The sequence below is a fragment of the Rhipicephalus microplus genome, chromosome 3 (genome assembly GCF_043290135.1).
Source record: "Rhipicephalus microplus isolate Deutch F79 chromosome 3, USDA_Rmic, whole genome shotgun sequence".
Classification (NCBI taxonomy): domain Eukaryota; kingdom Metazoa; phylum Arthropoda; class Arachnida; order Ixodida; family Ixodidae; genus Rhipicephalus; species Rhipicephalus microplus.
The window spans coordinates 201,690,562-201,714,372 of NC_134702.1; the positions used below are offsets into that span (position 1 = coordinate 201,690,562).

The 23,811-nt window shown below is 48.7% G+C and overlaps 1 protein-coding gene across 2 annotated transcripts in view; it reads left to right on the forward strand.

Moving 5' to 3' along the window:
- LOC119170039 (uncharacterized) overlaps window positions 1–23,811 on the forward strand; it is a 310,797-nt gene that overhangs the window by 260,639 nt on the left and 26,347 nt on the right. For both annotated transcript variants that reach the window (XM_075890670.1, XM_037421068.2), the window contains 8 exons: window positions 11,331–11,456; window positions 11,983–12,104; window positions 18,912–19,453; window positions 19,903–20,308; window positions 20,790–20,887; window positions 21,091–22,000; window positions 22,131–22,355; window positions 23,055–23,258. In XM_075890670.1, the coding sequence (XP_075746785.1) occupies window positions 11,331–11,456; window positions 11,983–12,104; window positions 18,912–19,453; window positions 19,903–20,308; window positions 20,790–20,887; window positions 21,091–22,000; window positions 22,131–22,355; window positions 23,055–23,258 (2,633 nt within the window). The remainder of the gene's footprint in view (window positions 1–11,330; window positions 11,457–11,982; window positions 12,105–18,911; window positions 19,454–19,902; window positions 20,309–20,789; window positions 20,888–21,090; window positions 22,001–22,130; window positions 22,356–23,054; window positions 23,259–23,811) is intronic.

The following is a 23,811-nucleotide window of genomic DNA, read 5'->3' on the forward strand; positions in this document are numbered from 1 at the left end:
ATGGACGTTGCACAGTAAAGCGTAAGTAAACTCATGTTGCATGCACCGGCAGTTCTCGCTAGAGTTCACGCGTTCTGAGAAATGGCTTATGGTGCACTATGCTCTGAGCAACTCTTCTGTTCATTCCTTGATCACTGGTGAACTTATCACTGAAGACTTTGTGTGGTTCGAGGCTACTCCTGTTTACGCTGGTGTAAGTGCTGGAAACATGAATGCACGTGTATTGCAAGGTGAAATATTTTGTGCAGTTCTGAATCTCTTCAGGTAAAAGGAAAGTGGGCTGCACGCTTGCGAACAACGTAAGACAATAGGCCAGAACGCCATCGTTTCAGAAAGCTGAGTGAAGAAAGGTACAACAAAAAAAAAACGAGAACATATCGCGCCTTTTGAGCGTACTTAGGTGTTTTAGTGCATAAACGCAGCGATCAAGCTAGTTTTATGCGAGTAGGTATAGGCCGGTCGCACGTGCACTTCTGATTGAGGCTAAGTGAACATTTCTCAATGATTACCTTGCCCTCGCAGATTGCACGATAAAACCTGTATGATCGGAGTACTTCATTGCTATCAATAGTCACAGTGCAATTGAAAGTCTGCCCGAAAACTAACGTGTGCAAAATTGTGTTGCCAGTGTACAGTATATCTTACAAGAAAAATTACTTATTGTGTATTGCAAACATGCTTGGATGCATGCAGTAAAATAAAAAAAATGTTGACTAAAGCTACCACTGCAACAGGGCGGCTTGACAAATAGAGATTAACACAAGAATCATCCCCATGGGCATGAAGTCACAGATATCGGCAGTTAGAAATTCGCTCAGCAAAATAAACGAAACCAAAATAAAAATATGAAAGGACAAAAACATGCTATGTATGCCTTTGATTCCTCGTTGTAAGCGGAACTGTCCTCGAGCTGTCAAACACATTTCACCATGACGAGGACTATGCAATCCATACTTAACGAAGATCAACGGTTAACGAGGTCTTCTTCAATCGGGTGGGTAATAGCGATAATGCGTTTTCGAAGACTAGTCCAATCAATGGTGCGGTGAGAGTACGTTGCTCCAAACTGTCACTGTACCTGTCGTTTACTGTATTTAGAGTACTTCTTACAGTACTGCCCCGCCGCCGTGGTATAGTGGCTAAGGTACTCTGCTGCTGACCCACAGGTCGCAGGATCGAATCCCGGCTGCGGCGGCTGCATTTCCGATGGAGGCGAAAATGCTGTAGGCCAGTGTGCTCAGATTTCGGTGCACGTTAAAGAACCCCAGGTGGAATTTCTGGAGCACTCCACTACTTTAAACCCCACATATCAAGCAATCATCCTTACAGTAACTTTGCTCACTGTCTTCACAACCATACGCGCGGGGAGAGGGGAAATCTCAAGACTTGATATAGGTTTGCAGCATCTGTTTAAACTACCGCCGATAGTGACGTCACAGAGAAAAGCTGATGCTCGTGCGCCCCCTACCCTCTTCCCCCCCCCCCCAAAAAAAAATTTCTGGCTACGCCCCTGAAAAACGTGGTCAAACGATATGGCGTTGTTTTTTCATTTCCTCATAAGCATGTGTCTCTTTTTGCTTAAGATCAAAAAAGCATTGCTAAGCATAGCAAAAGCATTGCTAAGCATAGCAAAAGCCATGATTAATTTTATTGTACCGCTTTTCCTTTTGCCTAAAATAAACTTCAACTTTAATGAAAGTGTTCTGGGCAACTGTGGTATAAACCACATCTTCTGATATACAAAATGTGTAGAGGCCATTGTATATCATATTCTCTTATCATGCGGTAGAACTTAAATTGGCCAAAGCGGAAGATGTATCAGCGTTCGCCTGCAAGAACATGAACGCTCATTATCGGAGTCAAAACCGTACTCCCTCGCTGCTCATTGTCGCCAATACGGCTGCGTACCCTTATTCAATGACACGATACTGTCACGTCATAGAAATCAGCTAGCAAGAGACGCGATTGAAGCTTTCCACATCCGAAGAAAAAACTAAGTGTGTCTGCGTGCTGTCAATTGCGCTCAGCGACGCAGAATTCAGCTATCTGTCTAACATCTGCAGATTATACCAATGTTATATTTTTTCCCTTGCTTGCGGCGTGCTTGATTGTTTTTGCTGTTTGGTGTTTTTGCATTTTCTGTTAAGTTGCACTTCACCTATATATAATCTGTTTCTTTCCCAAATAAATGTTAATTGCGAGTCAGCGCTTGTCTGTGTTCTTTCCTCTGTCCTCGTGCCATGTGCGCTGTCCAGCCAAGGTGAACCCATACTGACTCGGTCAAGCTTCCATTCTTATGGAATTCGTGCCCAGTGTAAACATTGGTGAGACAGTTTTTTTTTTAGGAGTGAAGCTCCTTAAGCCATGGGTCGTGCGTCTGCGATGTATGTAGTAGTAGTAGTAGTAGTAGTAGTAGTAGTAGTAGTAGTAGTAGTAGTAGTAGTAGTAGTAGTAGTAGTAGGCGTCGTCGTAGTAGTAGTAGTAGTAGTAGTAGTAGTAGTAGTAGTAGTAGTAGTAGTAGTAGTAGTAGTAGTAGTAGTAGTAGTAGTAGTAGTAGTAGTAGTAGTAGTAGTAGTAGTAGTAGTAGTAGTAGTAGTAGTAGTAGTAGTAGTAGTAGTAGTAGTAGTAGTAGTAGTAGTAGTAGTAGTAGTAGTAGTAGTAGTAGTAGTAGTAGTAGTAGTAGTAGTAGTAGTAGTAGTAGTAGTAGTAGTAGTAGTAGTAGTAGTAGTAGTAGTAGTAGTAGTAGTAGTAGTAGTAGTAGTAGTAGTAGTAGTAGTAGTAGTAGTAGTAGTAGTAGTAGTAGTAGTAGTAGTAGTAGTAGTAGTAGTAGTAGTAGTAGTAGTAGTAGTAGTAGTAGTAGTAGTAGTAGTAGTAGTAGTAGGAGGAGGAGGAGGAGGAGGAGGTAGCCACCTCCAGGGCCGGACAATATAGAGGAGCGGCACGCGCGCACCCTTTTGAATTGAGGAGGAAACCCACGCACAATAATCATGAATAAAAAGATAATTATTGCTGATGAAATAACCTACAGAGACAAGTATCGGTGACCTAATTTCTAATAAAATTGGCCTTGAATTTGATTATTACTAAAAAAACAAGTAACAGAAGGACACACTTCAAACACCATCTGACCAGAAAAAGTTGGCACGTTAAAGTCGCTGGGCGTAAGCGCCATGGTTTTAGCAAGGTTTGACGAGAGTTGGGCCGCACTGCCATTAACTAGCGGTGGTGAAAGATGGGAACTAGACACGAAGCGCAGGCCGTAAGAAAGTGCGCGCCTGCCGCTTTTCTAGTCTGACCGTGCCACCTCTCGTTTAGTCCTTGGAATGCCCGCTGGATGGCGGTGCCTCTATATGATGAATATATGGTGAAAATGTGCGAGATGGCGGTGGTACTTTGAGTGTTCACTAGATGGACAAACGGACGGACGGATGCACAGGCAGATGCACGGACGGACGCATGTACAGATAGATGCATGGACGAATGCACGGACGAATGCACGGACGAATGCACGGACGAATGCACGGACGAATGCACGGACGAATGCACGGACGAATGCACGGACGAATGCACGCGTGGACGGACGGATGCGCACACAGATGGACGGGGCACGGTTGGATGCACGGATGGACACAGGGATGGATGCACAGACAGATGCACGGACGGGCGCACAGATGGAAGGATGGACGGGTGGAAGCAAGAACGAATGGATGGATGGAAGCACGGGCGGACTGATGGACGCTTCACTCCACTGATCATCATGCACTCCATGGATATGCTGTGATTCTTTATATTGTGAGACGACGTCAGGTACGAAGGAGCGACCGTTTTATTGTCAACCCAGACGCGCGAGCCAGCAACCGAACAAACAGCGAGCGGCTACGATGATGATGATCACGGTGCTTTGTATGCGCAGGTGAAAGTGAAAATGATGAGCAACACAATCAGCGCTCACACTATTTCCCCCCTACACGAAAGCGGTCTGCAAGACGTTCATTTAGTAAGTGTATGAGCGCCGGATGTAAGGTTTCAGGCGAGACACATGGACGATCTCGGTCCCGCGACGACGGCGATCAGAAGCCGAAGTAACCGGAGCGACGCGATAATTTACGGCCGATGTTCGTTCAAGCACGGTGTAAGGACCCAGGTATCTGTGAATGAAATTTTCACAGAGGCCGGGTGTGCGAACAGGTGTCCAGAGGAGCACTTCGTCGCCTGGGTAGAATGACACAACTCGACGTGTCGCATCACAACGAACTTTTCGCTGGGCTTGAATGGTAGAGGTGTTGGCGCGGGCGATTGTGCGGCAGTGGTTGACACGGGCAGCGAATTCTTCCGGAAGGGACGCAGATGGGACAGAAGGCGTGGACAAAAAGCTGGTGTCTAGAACAAAAGATGGTGCACGGCCATACACAAGAAAAAACGGGCTGTAACTTGTAGTGCGTTGTAGGGCAGTGTTATAGGCAAACGTGACGAAAGGTAGTATTGTGTCCCAGTTCTTGTGATCGGGTTGGACATACATAGAGATCATGTCTGACAAAGTTCTATGAAAACGCTCAGTAAGACCATTTGTTTGCGGATGATATGCCGAGGTGGTCTTATGGATTGTGTCAGAGGCCTGTAAAACTTCAGCGAGCACATGAGAAAGAAATGTCTTGCCACGGTCACTCAGGAGAACACGAGGGGCGCCGTGGCGCAGGATAATGGCACGCAGAACAAAGTCGGCTACTTCGCTGGCAGCTCCAGTAGGAAGAGCTGCCGTCTCAGCGTAGCGAGTAAGATGGTCTACGGCAGTAACAATCCAGCGGTGACCGGCGGCGGTAAGCGGAAGGGGTCCGTATAAGTCTATGCCGACGAACTCGAAGGGAGCGGATGGGCACGGGAGAGGTTGTAGAGGGCCGGCGGGAAGAGTTGTCGAACGTTTTCGGTGCTGACATGATGAACAGGAAGTGACGTACCTGGAAACACTAGTGGAGAGGCCAGGCCAGAAGCAGCGAGTCTTAATGCGATCGTAGGTTTTATGAAAACCCAAGTGGCCAGCCGTCGGGTCGTCATGAAAGGCTTCTAAGACTTGGAGTCGAAGTGAGCGAGGTATGACCGGGACCCATCGGCTACCGAGAGGATGGTAAGTTTGTCGAAGTAGCGTTCCGTCATGAAGTTTGAAACGCGTGAGTTGTCGTCGCAAGCGGCTGTTGGGAGCACGAGATGAGCCGGTGAGCCGATCGATGATTGTACGGCAGTATGTGTCTGCACGTTGGAGCGAGGTGAGGTCTGCGGATTGAAGGAAGTCATCCGGTGCAGTGGGCTCGATGGGACTAAGACTGGTCATCTGCTTGGTCTCTTGGCTGGGAGGTGCTGCGCAGCAGGTAGATGCGTCATGATTTTGCAACAGCGGACAGCGTGACAAAGCGTCGGCATCTTGGTGTTTGCGACCCGACCGGTATGTGACACTGTAGTCATACTCCTGCAGTCGGAGCACCCAACGACCGAGGCGTCCTGACAAGTTTTTTAATGATGACAACCAACAGAGCGCATGATGATCCGTGACGATCGTGAAGCGGCGGCCATACAAATAGGGGCGAAATTTTTGCACGGACCATACGATAGCGAGACATTCCTGTTCAGTGATGCTGTAATTGCGTTCCGCTGGGGAGAGAGTACGGCTCGCGTAAGCCACGACTTGCTCTTGTGAAGCCTGGTCACGCTGCAGCAGGACAGCGCCGATTCCGTGCCCACTTGCGTCAGTGTGTAATATAGTAGGGGCTGTGGGATCAAAATGGCGAAGAACTGGCCCTGACGTGAGGCATCGCTTCAGGGTCTGGAAAGCAGCTTCACAGTCATCTGTCCAAAGAAATGATGCACTTGTGGTCAGGAGTTTGTGAAGAGGAGCCGCGATAGTGGCAAAATCACGGACAAAACGGCGGAAGTAAGAGGCTAAGCCGAGGAAGCTGCGAAGGTCTTTGAGCGTGGTGGGCTTAGGAAAGTGCAGCACAGCGGCCACTTTGTCGGGATCAGGTTCGATGCCAAGCTTGCTGACAACGTGGCCTAACACTTTGATGCTGCGGCTCGCAAACCGACACTTCTTGGTATTTAGCTGGAGACCGGCTTTGGCTAGACATGTGAGCACCTCGTCTAGACGTTCTAGGTGTTGCGAGAAGCTGGATGAAAAGATGACGATGTCGTCCAGGTAACAAAGACAGGTCTTCCATTTTAGGCCACGCAGCACCGTATCGATCATCCGCTCAAATGTGGCTGGGGCATTGCAGAGCCCAAAAGGCATCACATTGAATTCGAAGAGACCATCAGGAGTAGCAAACGCTGTCTTCTCTTTATCAGACTCATGCATCGGGATCTGCCAATACCCAGATCGTAGGTCGAGACTTGAGAAATATTCTGCACCCTGTAAGGTGTCAAGTGCATCGTCAATTCGAGGCATAGGATATACATCCTTGCGCGTAATTTTGTTTAGTGCCCTGTAATCAACGCAAAATCGCACTGATCCGTCCCTTTTCTTAACTAGGACAACAGGAGAAGACCAAGGGCTTGTGGAAGGCCTGATAACGTTGTGTGCGAGCATGTCATTGACTTGTTCCTCGATGACCTTGCGTTCTGAAGACGACACGCGGTAAGGGCGACGGCGGATAATGCGAGAACCGTCTGTGGCGATGTGATGAGAGGTCACCGTAGTTTGACCTAAGCCGTCCGAACAAACGTCAAAACAAGTCTTGTGTTTTGTTAAAAGGGCCATTAAGTCATTAGTTTGCGTTGGAGTGAGATATGGACTCAAAGTGGCTTTAAGCGCATTAGATGAGCCTCCTGGTGGCGTACACTTAGCGACTGTCGGCGGAGACGATACAGTGACGACACATACCGGTGCTATGTCGATAAGGCTGGCAACAGTGGACCCCTCTGGCAGTAGTTGTGGCTCTGTTGTCGTGTTGTAGGCGGTGATACTGGCATGACCACGCGAAAACCGCACTAGACAACATGCGATGGCGATTCCTCGGAAAATGCAGCGCTGATCGGGGACAACCACTGCGTCACCGTCAATGGTATCGCTGGATCTAATGGTGAGGATACGTTCTTGGGCCGGGGGCAGTACAAAGTCTGCAGCTGCAACAAGGTGAGGCGACGAAAAATCGTAAGCACTAGAATTTTCAGTGTCCGTAATGCGAATAACGGGCGGACCACACGAAATGACAGCGGAAGCGGCTGACAGGAAGTCCCAGCCCAATATAATCGGATGAGCACATGAAGAAAGCACAGCCAATTGTATATGGTGGCGAATTCCGTCGATCAGAACACGAACAGTGCATTGTCCAATAGGGTAAATTCTATTTTCATTAGCACCACATAACACCGGACCAACATATGGAGTTTGCACTTTTCGTAGACGATGACATAGTTCGCGATCAATGACTGAAATGGCTGCTCCAGTGTCCACGAGTGCGTCAACCGAAATGCCTTCTACACAAACAGTTAGTAAATTTGCAGGGCGCGCAGGAGGAATTGGGACACTTCGACGACAGGCAGTTTCTCCTCCAAAAACTGCAGCTGCTAGTTTTCCGAGTGGCTGTCGAGGGGCATCCGGGCAGAACGTAAAGGCGAAGTAGTACGGCGGAAGGGCGATGGTGAACGACGGCGGGGTGAGCGGGAAGAACGAGGTTCACCGTGGGACAAAGGAGGCGAAGGCGAACGTCGTGACGAGGGAATGTAGGTTCCTGGAACGTAGGGGTCAGACCTCGCAGCCCGGTCACTCTCGTACGAAGAATAACCTCGTCGTTCATCTTGCTGGCGCCGACGGCAAAAGCGGGAGATATGTCCTCTTATGCCACAGTAGTAACAGACGGGGCGCGTAGGGCGCCAGGCAGGAAAGTGTGGTTGTGGTGGTGCCTTGGCTGCCATCGCGGCCAAATGGTCGTATACGACGTCCGTAGTTACAGGTGGAGTAGGTGGAGGAGGCCGTGACACGACTTCGGCATACGTAGGCACATGTAAGGGCACAGGAGGCGGGGCACGTGCGACGCTCGTCATCGACGCCAATTCGTCCTTTATAATTTCCCGCAAGTTAGGAGGGGGTGAGCGGGCAGGTGAAGTCGGTGCGCTGGCAGGAACAAGGCTGTGAAGTTCCTCTCTCACTATGGTGCGAATTAGAGCTCGCAGCTCATGCTCGCCAGTAAGACGAGTGTCATAGGAGGCGTGTGGAAGGCGCATTGAGTAAAGTGCGTCCAGGCGCTGGCAGGTGGTAATAATGTCCTGAACTGTTGTCGGGCTCTGCATGACAAGAGCATTAAAGGCGACGGAGTTGATGCCTTTCATTACTTGCCGAATACGATCGGCCTCCGGCATGTCCTTTTGGGCGCGGCGGCAGAGGGCCAGAACGTCTTCAATGTACGATGTGTACGATTCGTCAGGCCCCTGGATGCGGGTAGCGAGCTTCTGTTTAGCTACCTCAGAGCGTCCTGTAGAAGTGCCGAATATTTGACGCAGCTGCACCGTGAATGCTGACCAATCAGGAAAGTCGCGTTCGTGGTTATGATACCACGTCTTAGCAACCTCCTTCAGATAAAAGGGTACATAGCGCAGCTTATGTGCCTCATCCCAGTAATTGCAAGCACTGGTACGGTCGTAACTGTCCAGCCATTCTTCTACGTCCTCACCGCGAAGGCCAGAAAACACTGGAGGGTCTCGTTGCGAGGTACTCACGGTGTGGAGAGGCCCAGCAGGCTGAGCGGGTGGTGCGAAGAAGGCGGCAGGGGGTGGGTCGTTTTGCGCCATCACTGTTGGCAAGCACAGCCGTCGACCTGATCGGAGCTCCAGAGGTGACCGGTAGTGCACGAGGACTTGGGAATCACAGCACGCTCCACCACTTGTGAGACGACGTCAGGTACGAAGGAGCGACCGTTTTATTGTCAACCCAGACGCGCGAGCCAGCAACCGAACAAACAGCGAGCGGCTACGATGATGATGATCACGGTGCTTTGTATGCGCAGGTGAAAGTGAAAATGATGAGCAACACAATCAGCGCTCACAATATTATTAAGGACTCTTCGAATGGCTATAAGCGTATTCCTTATGTCTTTTCTAAACTCTTCGCAACATCGATGTTCATGACGAAGGAGGAAGCAACAAAAAGGGGGAAGGCAGGGAGGTTAACCAGAAAGACATCCGGTTGGCTACCCTACACTGGGGGATAAAGGAAGGGGACAAGAAAGACGAGAAAGAGGGAAGAGAGGGAAAAAAGGGGGTGGGGGAGAGACTGACAGTAATTTCACTGCAGCGTGTAGAACTCTACCGCATGTCAGAGGCATTCACACAAGCCTGTCTTTCTCAGGAAACGCAGCAGGGCTTTCACTGCCTTGTGGGCTGTCGAGGCATGTGTACGTTGCTGTAATAGCACCTGCACAGAAAGAAGCCGATCATCCAGTCGCCGCATTGCGTTGGCAAGTACTTGTCTCTCTGAGGCAAATCGAGGACAATGACACAGCAGGTGTTCGATATTTTCGTCGGTGCCGCAAACATCGCACGCCGCACTGTCAGTAATTCTGATTAACGTGGTATAAGCTTTCGTGAAAGCAACTCCCAGCCAAAGGCGATAAAGAAGTGAAGCTTCACGTCGATGTAGGCCGGGTGGAAGCCGGAGTTGTAGTGAAGGGTCGAGCTCGTGCAGTCGTGTACGTCGTATGCTTGGTGTGTTCCACTCAGTCAGTGTGAGACTGCGGGCCAGTTGACGAATCTGCCTCGCCGCATCCGCTCTTGAAAGCGGTATCGGAACGCTGTTCGCTTCTTTATGTGACGTGCGAGCAGCATGATCTGCAGAATCATTGCCGCCTATACCACTATGTCCAGGTAACCACTGAAAGACGATGTCATGGCCTTTTTGTATTAACAGGTGGTGAAGTTTCACGGTTTGGTAGGTCAACTGGTCGTGGCATCCGCGTCGGAGAACTGATATCAGGCACTGTAACGCTGGTTTTGAGTCAGAAAACACAGCCCATTTACCTGGTCTTTCTTCCGAATTGATGTGTTCCAGTGCATTGCGCAGAGCCTCGAGTTCTGCCGTCGTCGAACTTGTCACATGTGAAGTCTTAAAACACCGAGTTATCCCTTGTGATGGTATAACCACTGCTCCACCTGAACTAGACGGCGTAGTAGAGCCATCCGTGTAAATGTGCACGTGGTTACTGTAGTTTTCTTTCAGTAGGGATAGACTCAGTTGTTTCAGGGCATGTGTCGGTAAGTCCGATTTTCTCCTCATTCCTGGAATCATTAAGTGAACTCGCGGCCGGCTCAAGCTCCAAGGAGGAAGCAGTGGCTTTGATGCAGGTGCGTATGTCTCGGCAAACGATGAACGATGCTTGGAGACAATAGCGCCGTATTTCGTGCGGGGCCTTTCAGCAGCTAGGCTCGCCAGGTGGTGAGAAGGGATCCTGGCATAATGCCTGAGGTGCATGCGCATTGTCTCGGTGATAATATGCGTATTTATCGAGTGATCTTGAGCGATGACAATGGTTTCAGCCGTTGAAGCACTGCGGGGTATTCCAAGGCATATCTTAAGTGCTTGGGCTTGAATGACGAATCAGAAAACCAATGATTGGCTTTTGCTCGTAGCTGCTGTATTGTTCTCTTTGCAAAGCGCTGCCTTTTCAGCATAAGAACTTATTACTTTCGCTTGAACCCTTTCGCTTGTTGATTACCCTCATACAACCGTGTCTGCGAGATATAGTTAGGCAAATAAATAAATAAATCTGTCAAAGAATTCAAAGCTTATGCGAAGCATCTTTTGTATCTTTCGACACCCTTCCGTATAAAAGCTGCAACGAGTTTTTCTTGTATAGTTACTGCGTAAGTTAATCATGACAAATCGTGGTTTACTGTAGATTATCGGGGGCATTGCCAAAAAAACTGCTCAGTGTTGCACACCATTCCTCGTTATTACGAGGCGGACAAGACCGTTCATCCTGCGCTATCACAGCGCAAAGTACGCTTAAAGCTATTGGATATGAGAGGCTTCAGAGTTTTCTACGGGTAAGATGACGTATCTATCATTGAAAGCTTTTTTGGGAATATAAATGCTAATTTATAAATGTTGAGCACTTCTGGGAAAGACTACCGACATTCATTATGGCCATCTTTTTGTACCAAGGCAAGAGAACAGCACAGTGTACTCTGCGTACATATTTATTATACATCACAACTGGCAAATGTTTGTTGTTTCTTGTGTATCATGCGGTGAGTTGTTCTCTTTGCAAGAATGCGTTATTATGCAAGTATACTGCATGTCTATATTACTAGCAAATGACTAGCATACACTGCGATTCCGACTTGTTCAGGCATGCGAGTATTCGACTCCTGCGGCCACAAGGCCAGGGCTTACCTACAATTGGATGCTCTCCTGCCTGTCCTGCGAGGGAACTCTGAGACATGCGTCAGCACCGCCAACAGTTCCAGAGTTACAGGTGAGTCATTATAAAAAGCCACAAGAGCTCTCCTGCAGTGCCTGAAGGCGACAGTGGCACTCTGTGTTGTGTGTGTGTTGTGAAATGTGCCCCTTCTTTTCTCTCTCTCTCTTTTTACTCCCTTAATCCTCCTCCCCAGATGTAGGGTAGCAAACTGGACATAATCTAGCTAACTTGCTTACCTTCCTTATATTACTACTGTCCCCCCTCATTGTTGAGTTCACTGGATTCGAATTTGCAGGCGTTAGTGTGTATTCACTCTGTCAGGACGACTTCACTGGATTAAAGCAATTTCGATGCATGTACACGATAACCTAGACCTGTAACGCAATACAGTGGTTCAAATAAGGTTGACTCCCAATGCGGTCAAAATTTATGCCGAGCCCCACATCATAGGTCGTAGGTCGTAGTCACACATTGGTCTCTGAATTCAACTACAATGCATAACCTGCCCATCAGTAATAAATAAAAGAGCTGCAGGAGTTCCTAAACTGTGTTTCATTTTTTTTTGCTTGCCATTGACCAGGCACCTTGATGACGAGCACCCTGAGAAACGAAGAGCTGATTGCCGGCCTTCTTAGGGATCACGACGTGCCGACCATCCCGCTGGAAAGCAGTGCCATAGCGCCACCCGAGTACCTGTCCAAGGTCAGTGCGCACTGGAGTTTCTCGATGTCCTGAGCAAAATGCCGTGTTCCGTTTCTCTCAAGTCGAGCAGTTGTACTCCACACCCTTGATACACATACACTGCAAGTAGCGATGCTGTGTACGGTTAAAGGGGTTTTGACAATCACCCAACAATTTACGCTTGTCGGCGAAAACGAAAGTAAAGGGTCAAATATGCTTCGCACGTGTGAAAACTGGACTGTAAGAGATCATTTCAGTTCAAAATAAGCCGTAGATGTCATCGGCTGTAAACTTTGCCCACCACCGGCGACCGCCATTTTGTCATGGCATGTGTCACAAGCCAAAGAAGCAGTGACGAAGTCTGTTACCAAACAGCCCCTTTCGCATGCGGTCAGTGTTGCGAGCACTGCTCGCCGCATGGTCTGCATGTGTTAGTGGGCTGCAACTGTTGCGGTGTGTTACCATTACCATCACCATATGCGGCGACGTCGTGTATACGTTGAGTATTTTGACTTCGATTCCATCGCCACCAGTTGAAGCAAAGAAAGCGTCGAAGACTATGTGAACCAGAATGCCAGTGATCTGGCCATTGTGGCAGACATTCTAGACTGCTTTCCGCATGATAGACAGTTTTATTTTATGCGTGTCAGGTTGAAAAGCGAGGTTGGGATACGGACCCGCCGTGGTGATCTAGTGACCAAGGTACTTGGCTGCTGACCCGCAGGTCGCAGGATCGAATCCTGGCTGCGGCGGCTGCATTTCTTATGGAGGCGGAAATGCTTAGGGCCGTGTGCTCAGATTTGGGTGCACATCTATCAATCAAACTTGGGATACGGGGGTCCCTTGACGCTCCTTTCGCGAGCAAGTGTTGCTTAGCGCCGTGGAGATTTTTGTTGGCTAGCATGCACGACTTTTGGTGCTGAACAGATACGCATTGGGAATGTTGTTTTTTCATCGGTTGTTGCGTGCGACATATATAAACATAAGACAAAGCGAACAATATGTCAGTGCGGCGCTACCTAGGGTTACTCACGATTTACATTTTGGCCAAATTTTCACTTGATCTCTGTCGATCGTATTCGGTTCCGGTAAAAAAAAATAGCAAGTGTGGCGCTCAACAGTGGCACTGCCTGCAAGGCGTTTCAATGAGTATTTATCTATAGTGGCAAACGGCATATGCATTGCACATTCACAGGGCACTTTTTGACCTCCGAAATTGCTTGCTGCAAGTGCCAGCGCTACACGGGGGATGCGCTGGTATTGTTTCAACCCCTGGAAGTCATTTAGTCTGAGTGGCAAGTTGAACAACGTGGAAAAAGTTAGACTGCAAGCGCGGCTGACAACGAAACACGACCGTCCTTTGGATGCGCACCGTGCGGCAGCTCGCTTAACAAGCGGTTCCGAATGTCATGGCTAGCGATCGCACCAATGTTGCTCGACTGTCGCTCGTTCATAAGCATATTCGTTTATAAATTATCGGCTCAACCAAATTCTCTCAAATTTCGCCCGCTTGTCTGTGAACGTACAAGAATCAACCCACTCAACAGAAATTATGGTTGAAAATTCGGTGTCATGACCCCTTTAGGTGGCTGGGGCCGTTTTTCTTAGTCTAATGAACGAGTATAGAATGGGTTGCGGATAAATAATGCCGCAATCGAACACTCAGTGCACACTAATAACTGCCGTATTGGAGCACGTGGTGAAGCGTCAATGGGAACACGTGCGTGGGCAACGAAAATATAGCATAAACACTGTTCCTTCGAAATAAAGTCCATATAAATGCATAAAGCAAGTCGGTATATTGTTTTACTCTTGTGGTCTTTTGCGTGTTATACTAAGAACATGGTATTTATTCTTTCGTAAAGTAGATTCCGAAGTTAATCCTATATAGATCGTCGGCTGCATACTGTACGAGAAGTTTTATCTGACTGAAAACTTTCATGAACAGTTTTTGTTTACCACGCTGAATCGTCCCAGACAACGGGTGAGTGCAATTGTAGCATGGCAAGTTGACATGAGTGCAGAATTCAGGTCAAACCCATTAAACCAACATGTCACACTTTCTCTTTATTTAGGCTTTCATCCTCTAATACTAGAGATGCCTGTGCCACGTTCCAAACTTCTACATGGACATAGGGACGTTATGCACGAACGTAAATGCTCTTATGTTCAATTTTATTGGGATAGCGATTATAGGGACCGACCTGGCTGGTTTTTGTCATCGCCGCTGCCGTCATGCGCCGTATACATAGCTTGCACCTATGTCACTTGACCTCACTGCTCGCAGCGAGTCGGCCATTTTTATAAACCGTGTTCAGGCCTTGTTCAGCCGCATCTCGTTGGACCTACAAGTTTCTTCCTCTGCAATAGGTATATGCGCATTGTAGGCTGCTCTAACCGTAGCCACAGTTGCAGAAGAAATAAGCAGCGTACTAGTACGAGCTTCTTTATAACCACTGAAGGTTATTGAAGACCAGTGCGAGCGTACGAAAAAGTTCAGCGCGAACCGTCGGAGGACCTGGCTGGCACGCATAAAGCGTGCGCATTCTGACGAACAAAGCGGCACCATTTTGGGGTGTGGGGCTGACTTCGTAGAAGGTGAATGACTGAGAGAGGAAGCATGAAGACAATAATTAACGTGGATGCTCTTGTGCTCGTAGGAAAGCCGTCCAGGTTGTTCGGTGAGACGAACCCAGATAGGGTGCGCAGTCTCTGCAACTCGGCTACGGCTCCAAGCATACAGGCGCTGCGTGGCATGAGCGCGAGGAAAAGCGGCGTGACGATAAGCAGCAAGCAAAGTTCAAACGGCGCCGACGACATGCCGATGCGGCGATCGTAGACTCAGTGGCTGAGCCGGCGTCGCAAACCTGTGCTGCCGCCGATGCCCCCGCATTGCCGCTGACCGTTCACCTCTTAACGAAAAAGCAAACAATTCTGCATTACGAACCCTTCTGCCCCGAGGAAATCATCCATGGGGTACGCGAATGAGTACATTGCACTTTCATCCTTCATTTTCCCCTCTGTCACTTTGAAATTTCATCGCGCAAATCTGCTGCTCAACAAGATCAAGGCATCCATTCGTGTAGATGAATCCAAATGCGGCTCCCTCTTGATGACAGTCTCCATGTAGTGATTCAATTTTCAGTATTACGTTCATGCACACGTACATGCAGCTATGTTTATGACAAAAATAAAGCAACATGCAAATAGGCAGATGCAATCAAAAAACGCGCCACCGCGTGAGCACCTCGCTGTGCTCACGTAAGAACTGAGTGCAACCATCAGCATTTGTTGATTAGGCAGCGTTCATTCACTGCTACATGATAACTTTAAGCTGGTGTTTGTATGGATTTGATGAACCATTGAACTTACCTCGGCAAATGACGATCACTTTATGGTCGCAAAGCTCTTCAGCATACTGGCTTTTTTCAGCTGCTGGTGAAGCATAGTTGTGCGCTCCATGAATTCAAAGCCTTCAATTCACCTAAGTTACAAAATTGGTGCTAAAAACTAAATTGTTCGCAATGTCACCGTGCGACAGTTCTGCGGTCACAGAGATATTTTAAGTAGTGGTGCCCGTTTCGGGTCAAAGTGTGTACAAATTTACTCCGTCGCACAAGTGCACCTTCTCCTCGTAGCGAGAACGCGCTTGCCAACCTAGTGCATGATGCACAGAAAAAAAAAAACGATTGCGAAGAATATAGCGACAATGGCAGTGCGGCTCCATCGTACTGAAAACGGCAATCGTAGGACTTGCGCACACGGCAGGTATGAGCGGCGGCTCATGAAGATGGCCGCCGCAATAGGACCGCAGCAACAGTGAGGTCACGTGCAAGCTATATAATATATATATATATGTATATATGTATATATATGTATATATGTATATATATGTATATATGTATGGGATATGGCACAACGGGAGCGTTGTCAACAAGGATAAATATATTTATTTCCCAACAGTTTCGGGAGGGGACCTCCCTTCATCAGGGGATGAGTTATACTGACATGAGCTTCCAAACTTCCTTGCTGTTGCGTCCCTCTCGCCTTGAAAGACGTTTGCGAGAGTGAGAGGGAACTGGAAAAAGGAAAAAAAAGGGGAGAAAAAAGACGAAAAAAGAAAGAAAAGAAAGAAAGTAAAAAAGTAAAAAAGAGGAAGAACCACTGTCAACACTGAGAACGAAGCCAACTGTCCGTCTCCATCCACCTACGGTTCATATCACGTGCTGTTCAGTTCTTGGCGCGTGTCGGGCCACCCAAGATTGTCGCCGCGGTGCCGGGAGGGTCCGGGACGGCGTGCCTAAAGAAAGGGGTTTCCCCGTAATTGGTCGTTCGGCGGGCGGCGGGCGGTGTGTGTAAAGGAAAGGTTTCTCGTTAATGGGTCGGTCGGCTATTTACCTTTAATCTTCGTCCGTTTCCCTTCAACGGTCATGAAGTGGTAGGCGAACGTAAACACTTTGTATGTGCATGTGGAAAAAAAAAAAAAAGAAAGGACAGTGTACACGTACGAGTCAGTCAGAAAAAAGCATGGTCTCCAGCTATCAATCTTTGTCACCAATTTTCTCCTGGCTTACTTCTCGGAGGCAGTTGAGTTTTCCGGGGTCCTCGTTGATACCGGCTACTAATGTACGAAATTTGAAAATAAAATATGCCTCACGCTGTTCGCGCTCGCGTCTGTTTGAAAAACCGGACTGCAAAAGAGTTACGCTAATATTTGCAAAACTGTGGTTTGGCAGGCGCAGATGTCTAGATAAAGGTAGCTTCGGCAGTGAAGTGGCGTGGTACCGGTGATTATTGAACCGCCGCCGAAATGGCGTGTCTGTTTGGCCGATATATTCTTGTCCGCAGATGTTGCAATGTAGCATGTATATTACGTTACTGGAGTCACAATTAAGGCTTTCAGTTATGCAGAATTTGAAATCCGAGAAGTTCGCTTTGGATTCACGTGTTGTGAGCATCTGTGGGCATACCTTGCATCGAGATTTTCCGCAGGGATGGCACCCTGATTGAATTTTGGGGGTGTTTGTTTTTGCTCTGACAAGAATGTCCTTCAGATTTTTATCCCGGCGGTACACCACGTGAGGTGGCTTCGCGAAAATAGAAGTTAGTCGTTTGCTTTGCCTGATTATGTTGAAATGGCGGGAAAGTATGTTGTTGATTCGTGGCGCTGATGAGGAGTAAGTTAGTACAAGGTTCGTTTGGGAAGTCGTTTTAGGTACTCTGTTTGGTCCCTTAATTATATCATTCCTGTTCACGTTGCGAGCACGTAGTATGGCATCGTCAATAATGTCTTCCGGATAATTTTGTTTCAATAAGGAATGCTTTAGGTGTTCCGCGTGTCTGTCAAATTCCCGCATATCGGTGCATATTCTTCGGTACCGGTAGGCCTGAGAATATGGAATACCCGTTTTGCAATGCTTTGGGTGGCTGCTGTTGAAATGTAGGTACATTTGACGGTCTGTAGGCTTTTTGTAAAGGTTTGTTGACAAGCGGTCATTTTCGACCGTGACAGTAACGTCCAAAAAGTTAATGCTAGTTTTGGAAATTTTGTGCGTGAATTTTATTGACGGGTGGCATTTGTTAACATCCTCTATGAAGCGGAAAAGACTTCCCTCATCATGGTTCCATATCATAAAAATATCGTCTAAGTATCTTCTATATTTTTTATGATATGGATATTTTTTATGATATGGACATAGAGGATCCACGTCAATGCACTGTCGTGTACGTAAGGCCATCCATACGTGCACGCCATGCCCTCATTCTCTGGGCGCGCGCCCGCGAAAGGAAGAGGAAGCAGCGTTCATCTTGAAATTTTACCTGTTTCCACAGCGGGGAGCGTTGCAAATTTCAGCAGAAGTGATCATGAATGCCTCATCTACGCGTTGCACATGTCAGCTCAAAAATTATCAAACCTGGCGAGTGGCCTTTTAAAAAAGCCGCCCGCGCTTGGCCCCCAGCTCATCGCGATGAGCCAACGCTCGCTTATCTCCCACCCATACTTTGCCCCAGGCATGGGAGCGGGAAGAGGAGGGGGGGAGGTTGGGTGCTCGTGCGCGCGCACTTATCCTTCGGTGTGGAGAATCGTGTGCCTTGGTCTTTCACCGAAACGATTGCGTTAGTTCCCTCGGCCACACAGGTCACTTGGCTAGCTGAGCACGCCACATTTTTGAAAAGAGTGCGCTTTTCAAAGACAGCGAAATAATAACGGGGACACTCGTTAGTTTGCACTAATATATTTGTACTTGTGATTACGTTTCATGCATAACTTTTTAAAGCAGCGTGTTAAGCATCGAACTGTAAACGTTGTTAGTTAGCTCTCGTGCTGTGTGTGTTGTTTTCGTGCGTCAATTGTGCGTGAACAGCGCGCTGCATGTTTCGATCTGCTAGCCATTACATTCTCAGTGTTACATTCTAAGTTGTCGATATCACATCCATTGCTTCGTCCTCGCGGGGAAACAGATTTTTTTTTTATGGAACCGTATAGTACAACAACTACAGGCCAAATTTATGGCATGTGGGATTTGTAAACACAAAAAAAGTTGATTTTTCAAAATAAAAAGAAAGAATGAGAGAATGTTGTGACTTTTTGAACTCGCGTAGGCTCCAGGCTTCGTCTGCCCGGAGCAATAGAAAATAACCTCTTTTCTCCTCTTTCTTTACAATGAAATGGGCGCAAGCTGGCCCTACTTCAGGATAAATTTTGAGTTTCTCGGCCGTTTTCGGGCTATATGAGGCAATAGTTTCTCTTTCCACTTGCCTGTGAGCCCATCGTTTTGTGCCATCACCTTTCTCTCGCAACTTCCTTTTGCTTCCTTTCCCCTGTAGCTGCTGTTGGAGGCCGCGTTCGACATGAAGTGGGAACACTTCGCCGTGCTGCACTCTCATGACGAGCCCAGCGTGGCTGTGGTAAAGGCGCTTAGTCAGCGGGCTGTGTCGGCCGCATCTCCCTGTGTCACCCTCATCGAGACCCTGCCCAAGACAGCCACCCACGAAGGTGGCGAGCGAGCCCGTCTTCGACTGCGCAACCTCCTTGTCCAGCTGGAGGATACCACACCCGTCTTCGTGGTGACCGCTTCGGCCGATGCCGTCGAGGCCCTTGCAGAGCTCATCGCCTCGGACCCGGACACCTTCCTGCGCCACCGACAGTGGTTCTTCGCCTGGGTGCCTGGTGAGGAAGCCCTGCGCAGGCTGGGCCCGCTGCTCAACCGCGCAGGCTTCTACGCCCTCGCCCCATACCCGCCCACCGTGGGCTCGTTCGAGGACCACTGGAGTAACTTGAGCCGTACGGCTGACGTCAAGAATGCTGGGGATCGTTGGTACCTGGAGCTTGTGGCAATGCAGAAGCACTGCAGAATACAGGGTCTCAAGTACGTCACTTTATCTTATCAGTCATAGTGGGGGATCGCTGGAATGCTGGCACTAAATTGTTGATGGAAACTCGCTGGGAGGACTTCCTTGATTGTGCACAGGGATCTTGGCCGTATTCATCACAACACATATGTATGCATACTCTGCCTAAGAGTTCAAGATTCTTCCACGTTCCCGTTTTGGTGAGACTGAGCACAAGTGGCTTAAAGTTTATCATTTTTTTTAGCTACTACATACATGTTGTGTTGTGCGTGAAATCTAATGAGGGCACTTGTTTCAAAGAGCTGACCTACACGAAGGAAACTTTTCAGGAAGTTGTCAGGGCTGTGAAAAATGCGTCGCCTTTCTAGACATTCTTTATCGCATGCAGGACATTCATGAAGGAGTCCTGGTACAATTCTTAGGCTTCACAAAAGGGACATTTTTCGTTTTCTTGACACCATCGCAGGATCCCTGGACTGGAGAACGCAGTGCCATGTCCAGACTTGTCCCTGAGCCACGAGCCCGTGCAAGCCCTTGTGCGAACGTCTCGGGCCCTGCCGGCCGCGCGGGGTGTATTCACACTTGCGCAGGCGCTGCGCTCAGCCTGGAAAGCGCTGTGCCGAGGACAGCCCGGACTGTGTCCCGAGTTGCGACGCCTCACAAGGAGTCAGTTTGCCGGATCCTTCCTGGAGCCCGGTGGTACGGCGTTCACGCTCTCAAGGTCAGGAGGTGGTCTACCTGCAGTCCAAGCAACGGGCCCTGTGAGTCGTGAAGCACGCGCTGCCTCTGACGTCCTGGGAGAACTCGGCGCGAGTCACCTGGCTTTGACTCGTTTCCTGTACGACGCGGTCAAGGGAACGGACTTCAAACAGGTTGGTGCATTACGTGTGTGCACTTTTTTGGCTGTATGCATGTGTGTCTTCTGCTAACACTATTCATGCATTCTATAACACATTCGCAAGGAGCTAACCAACTGCAGAATAGTGCGAAACATGCGCTTGCAAGCTGGTCAGATTAAGCTGTAGGTCACACTGTGTTTCAAGAGCGCGCTTGTGAATGAAGATTAGTGCCGCGATGTGTTTCGCTACAACAATGCATCGAGATATGCAGGGTAGAACCTCACAAGAGCATGCAGGTACGAATATTATAAACCCTATTACAAATCTGCAAATCTCGAACATCAGGGAGAAAAGTCTCCAAGAGGATTTGGACGATTCATGTTTACTTCTACAGATTTTCTAAATTTCATTCCTGCTTCTCAATAACTTGTTAAAGTGTCATAATGAAACAGGGGCCTTTCAGTTCGATATTGTTGGGAACACTTTTTAAAATATTCTCATTCTTTTTTTGCAGCTGATACTTTACGACTCGGAGGAGGCAAAACTTTTGCAGAAAGACACTCGCTTCATGCCAGCACTTTGCTCTGCTGATACGTGCCAGAACTGCATCAGGTAAGTCAGACATTCGACAACACACGTAGACATGTGACTGCATTTTTTTTAGTTTTTATGCACTTTGTTACTCCCTGACATAGGATGTTGCCAGCCATGCTGCGATAATATTTGCACCTATTAGTAACACACAATGCGTTTGTCGCCTTATGACCTGCCTCATTTGATATTGTATGTCGCGAATGGTCTTGCAACTCCTGAAGGTTTCGCACCACTCGCCTGGAGGAAGCAGACGCGACCATCACGTCAGCCTCGTCACTCCCGACCAGCACTGAAGCTGGTCTGTCTGCCACTGACATTGTCCTTCCTGTCTTGCTTCCCCTCCACAACGCTGGCCACGGTGCGTTTGGCTGCGGAGACATGGTCAACCGCCTAGCTGTGCAAGACCTAGAGGCCGCCTCTTGGATGGTGCGCAAGATCAACTCGAATGGCGTCCTTCTTCCGCGACTCAAGCTCGAACTTCGCGCCATTGACACATGCTCTTCGGCGTCTGTCCTCACACGGGACATCTCGGCTGTGCTGGAGCACTTCTCGGAACTGGGCGTGCCCACCGTGTTCATCTCCTCGTCCATGTCGGCCGAACACACGAGGGTAGCCGCGTCCATCTTGTCTCGCCTGAACGTCACCTTGGTGACCACGACTGACCTGGCTGCTTCGCACGGCCGCCGGCCCAGCTACCTCTACCAAATACCGCTGCCCATTGAAAAGATCGCCGAAGCAGCGGTCACCTATTTGCAGAGCCTCGACTGGAGCTACGTGTCCGTCGTGTCGAGTGAGAGTGAGTCCCGCGCATTCGAGGCCTTCAAGAAGCGTGCCGATGCCGTCGGCATCTGTCTCGCCATAGAGGCTACGCTGAACGCCGGACGCGAGTTGGACCCCAACCTTATCGCGCGCCTCACGACGGCTGCTGCAAACGGCGCCCGCGCTGTCGTCCTCTGGACGGATTCCGAAGACACTCTGCGCTTTCTGGCTGCGTTGCGAAGGGCCCGCACAGAGGGACTACTGGACCACGCTGACTTGGTCCTCATTCACGGCGGCGGCCAGCCTGTCAGCTTTGACGGCCACGAGGAGGATGCTCTTGGCGCTGTCCTGCTGCGGCCCCAGTATGGACAGGTACGAATTTTTTGTTTTTAAATAAAGACACAACAGAAAACGTTCTTGAAACCCCACGAGAATCGATTGCTGAAGTGCCAGGCTAGATATAAGACACGCCGATACATATATTTGGTCCACGTACGCGTAGGTTTTGGACTTCGAGTCTTACTATGAGCGCCTGCGTCCGGACCAGAATCGCTTCTTCAGTGAACTGTGGTCTCATGCAAGGACGTGCCACCAGACTCAAGGTGGCCAGGTGTGTTCGGTGCCACTGATGCCTAGTCGCTCGGTGGTGGACGTCATGCAGGCTGTGCTCGTCGCTGCCACAGCGCTCAGAGACCTCCGTGAACAGGTGTGCGGAGGGTCCCGAGAGGTGAGCAAAGACTTTTTCTTTTGATTGATTTATTAATTGGCCGAGTGTCCATTTCACAAGTCGACGTGATATAGACTCTGGGAGATGCCTTGCATAAGGAGGGCTCCGCATTGAAGAGGCTTCAAAGCAGCCTACTTTCGTAGTTACTGAAAACAGATATGTGTAAGCATTCATAAAATATATTGTGAAATATTTTCAAGGACATATAATACAGCTAGAGACTAGAGATTTTACATACGCAATGTCTGTCTTTCCCATCCCACTTAAATATCCCCTGTTCATAGGACGGGGGCACTCCGGTGGCGGTGCACTATCTTCGGAGTTGCAATTCATTTCGGTCGGGGGCGCTTGGATGATAGCTGGCTTCTTTCTGAAGTACCAACTTTGTCATCAAAATTCAAGATGGTGTATTTTAATTCTGCAGCCTTCTGTGGTAACAGTAGGAAAAAGTACAGACTCCAGCATTCTGCAGGCTTCATTTTATTGTCTTCTATGGCATCTCCCCATTAAAGACTGCTTGCCCGATGTCGTCATAGGTCAGCCGTTATCAGTCGGCTCAGCCCATCCATGGCCCAGTCATTGCGAAAATCAAACTTATTGCTAGGTCTCACACTAAAATGTCCAGCTTATGAGTGATGTCTCATATTAGTTCCACAATGGTGTGCAAAGAGGCACCTCGGATGTACTTCTGTGATGCAGGCAATGGATGCCCTTTACTGTGCTCGGCTCCTGGCTAACGCCATGGGCGTGGGAGAGGCGCTGGACGAGCTGGTTCGCCAGGCAAACACAATGCGCATTGGCGACAAAGATCAGATGTTCCTCTTCACCGAACGAGGCCATGGAGACATCGCCGTCGACCTGTGGAACGTCCGCAGGTCAGCCGCCGGCATCGCACCTCAAAGGGTGAGCGTGGGCAGTGGCTAATGATGCGACTCCACATACCATGTTGTAACTGCCGGCGTTTAGGTGCTATAAATAGAATAGGAAGCCGAATTATTCTGAGTGGGTATTATCAATACCACTCTTCCACGCTGATATGGTAGTACGTTTAGAACTAACCGTAGCGCAACACGTTCAAGTATGCATGTCTGTGTATCCATAGGTTTACACTGCTTTCCACACTGAAGATATACGTTATGCTATACAACAGCAAATATTCACATCATCCACAAACTAATGCACAATGGGTAGAAACATATTCAATAACCTGCACATGCATTACTAACACTGCATAAATGGGGCTCATTCAGTTTCTTAAAGCTCTAAAGAAGATGCAAGTACTCTGACTCACAGAGTGTCATTGTCTTACTCCTTGGAATGAGAACCTCCGTCACAGCTCTGCAAGCAAATTACTGTGTTAGTCCACCTGATTTTTTTCCCTGAAACTACCGAAACGCCGTGACGTTAATAAAGTGCGGGCCGTTCCGTTCTTTGGCGCGTGTGGCTGACTTGTCAT